This window comes from Sphaeroforma arctica (assembly GCF_001186125.1).
Source record: "Sphaeroforma arctica JP610 unplaced genomic scaffold supercont1.1997, whole genome shotgun sequence".
NCBI lineage: Eukaryota > Ichthyosporea > Ichthyophonida > Sphaeroforma > Sphaeroforma arctica.
Genome location: NW_014038561.1, coordinates 4,915 through 6,981, shown reverse-complemented (window position 1 = coordinate 6,981; position 2,067 = coordinate 4,915). Strand labels below are relative to the sequence as shown.

The window sequence follows — 2,067 nt, the reverse complement described above, 5'->3', positions numbered from 1 at the left end:
CCAATTGAACAAAAATGTTTAGCGATAGAGACTCTTAACAACAATGACTCAACACCTAATCGAGAGCAATAGCTAGCAATCGACAGAAGCACCAACCCGCGTACTTGTCAATCTAGAAAGCACTTTGTAGTGAGGATGTCAAGAGTATGATTTCCCGGCCATGTTGTTTATTTTCTTCCTTTTAAAAATCCTTTTTATGTTTTTAGAGCTAGTATCCTGTCTAGACCTTGACGTTCATTCTCCGGGCCTGTTCTCTATGTCCGGGACGTATAACATATATATGTGTTAATAACTGTTTTTCTGTATATATATTAAACCCTAAACCCTAAACCCTAACCCTTAACCCTAACCCTAAAACCCTAACCATATATATACCTATTTCAGGATCTGTGTATATGACCATAATATATCTATATAATTATATATATACATAGACATGAAATGTATATATCGTCTGGCAATTATTTGCCTCCAGATCATGTATTCTATATACTATGCAAGTCCTCATCTTCCATATATTTCTTCGTGTCCAGTATATGACCACATCCGGCGCTGAAGCGCTTGTTAGGGTGACTTGGGTGACTTCACCTTCATGGAGAGGCTTTCGAGCCCCTGCATCATAGCACGGTAGTTATTCAGCATTCCAGGTGTATCTGCGTCTTTAGAGAAATCGCCTTTGAAACTACGGTCGTCTTTCTGTGATGAAATAAGGGTGGGGTAAGCTAGTATCCATATGCGTGTGAATTGTATCTGCGTGTGCATGTATTATATCTGCATGTATGTGTGCATGTATTGTATCTGTTGGGGTTTCTTTGTATGACATTGAATGTTGTGGATAGTGAAATCTAAATAGGTGAAAGTAAGCTATATGCATAATACATTTTTCTGAGCAGTCAATCCCTGCTTACAGAAAACGGCAAGAAAAACGGAAAGAAAGAATTATTACTGTGGATATACAAATATATTTATATACAGCACGCAAGGTTTTATAACATTTTGTTAGCGTACGCAGCTACAACGACAATCCTCCATGGCAACACCCGTATGCCATTAATGCTGTCCTGTAGAGGCGGCGAAGAATACGAACAACTTGACATTACAATTACAGTTTATATACAATTAGACTTATTTTTCAGAAAGATTTGATCTACACTAAGATTCAAACCTGCAGTTTTAGATAGCCGCGCAAAGGAGCCCTTTCGATGTGTAAGATGTAACATAAAGTAGGCTGTATAAAGACGCTCACCTTAGGCGGATATACGGCACCCTTGGGTTCGACGGACGCAGAAGAGATCGAAACAGTCGATGAAGCTACACACAGAGGCACAGGATATAAGAGTGTCAGTAACTCCGGTGTATTTTGGTGTCGATTGTGGGGTTTGTGGGGGGGGAAGGTACGTAAAAGTGACTTTGCCCTGGGTTAGAAAACGTTGATCTGAATTTGAAATCAGGGTGACTATCCCCGAGCTACTTGGAGAGGGTATGAACGAGAAAAACGTTAACGGTGAGTAACAGTGACGCAACAACGGTATCTTGTCTAGTACTCCACAATTGATAACAGAAGGAGTCGTAAAGTTGGAGAGAAAAAATGTCTAACCAGGGCTACAACAAATCGCACAGAGACTAAGTACAGGGATTATGCACTCTCAGAACCTCTGGACATACTGTTTTTTGCCGGTCGTTCTGGCGTGGCGGGGGGTTTCTGTTTTTCTGTGTATGAAAACATGTAAAACAGAGGAATGTGTATATTTTAGCAGTGTCCAAGTTGAATAAAGGTTTCAGTATATACTTTAGCAGTTTGTAAACCAGTTTCAAATATGCTCGAGCGGGATTTGTGTACCTACTGGTAGCCGCAGACAGCAGACTTTCAAGAGCCAGTATAAGGATACTTCCAACAAAACAAATCCAAAATTCTTACACAACCCTTGGCACAAACCTAAACTGTACAACTGTACGATAAAGTAAACACACAGTAGGTGAAGTTGCGTATACCATCCTGGTCAGTAGTAATACATGCATAACCGCATGTAAACAGACGCTTCATAATGTACTCACCAACCTTCATGT

The 2,067-nt window shown here is 40.2% G+C and overlaps 1 protein-coding gene across 1 annotated transcript; it reads right to left on the bottom strand.

Moving 5' to 3' along the window:
• Window positions 1-564: 564 nt before the first annotated feature.
• SARC_11992 (hypothetical protein) lies at window positions 565-2,044 on the bottom strand (the record flags this gene model as incomplete). The annotated part of the gene is made up of 3 exons (XM_014293912.1): window positions 565-696; window positions 1,247-1,311; window positions 1,993-2,044. The coding sequence occupies 3 exons, from the start codon at window positions 2,042-2,044 to the stop codon at window positions 565-567; spliced, it is 249 nt and encodes an 82-aa protein (XP_014149387.1).
• Window positions 2,045-2,067: the final 23 nt, after the last annotated feature.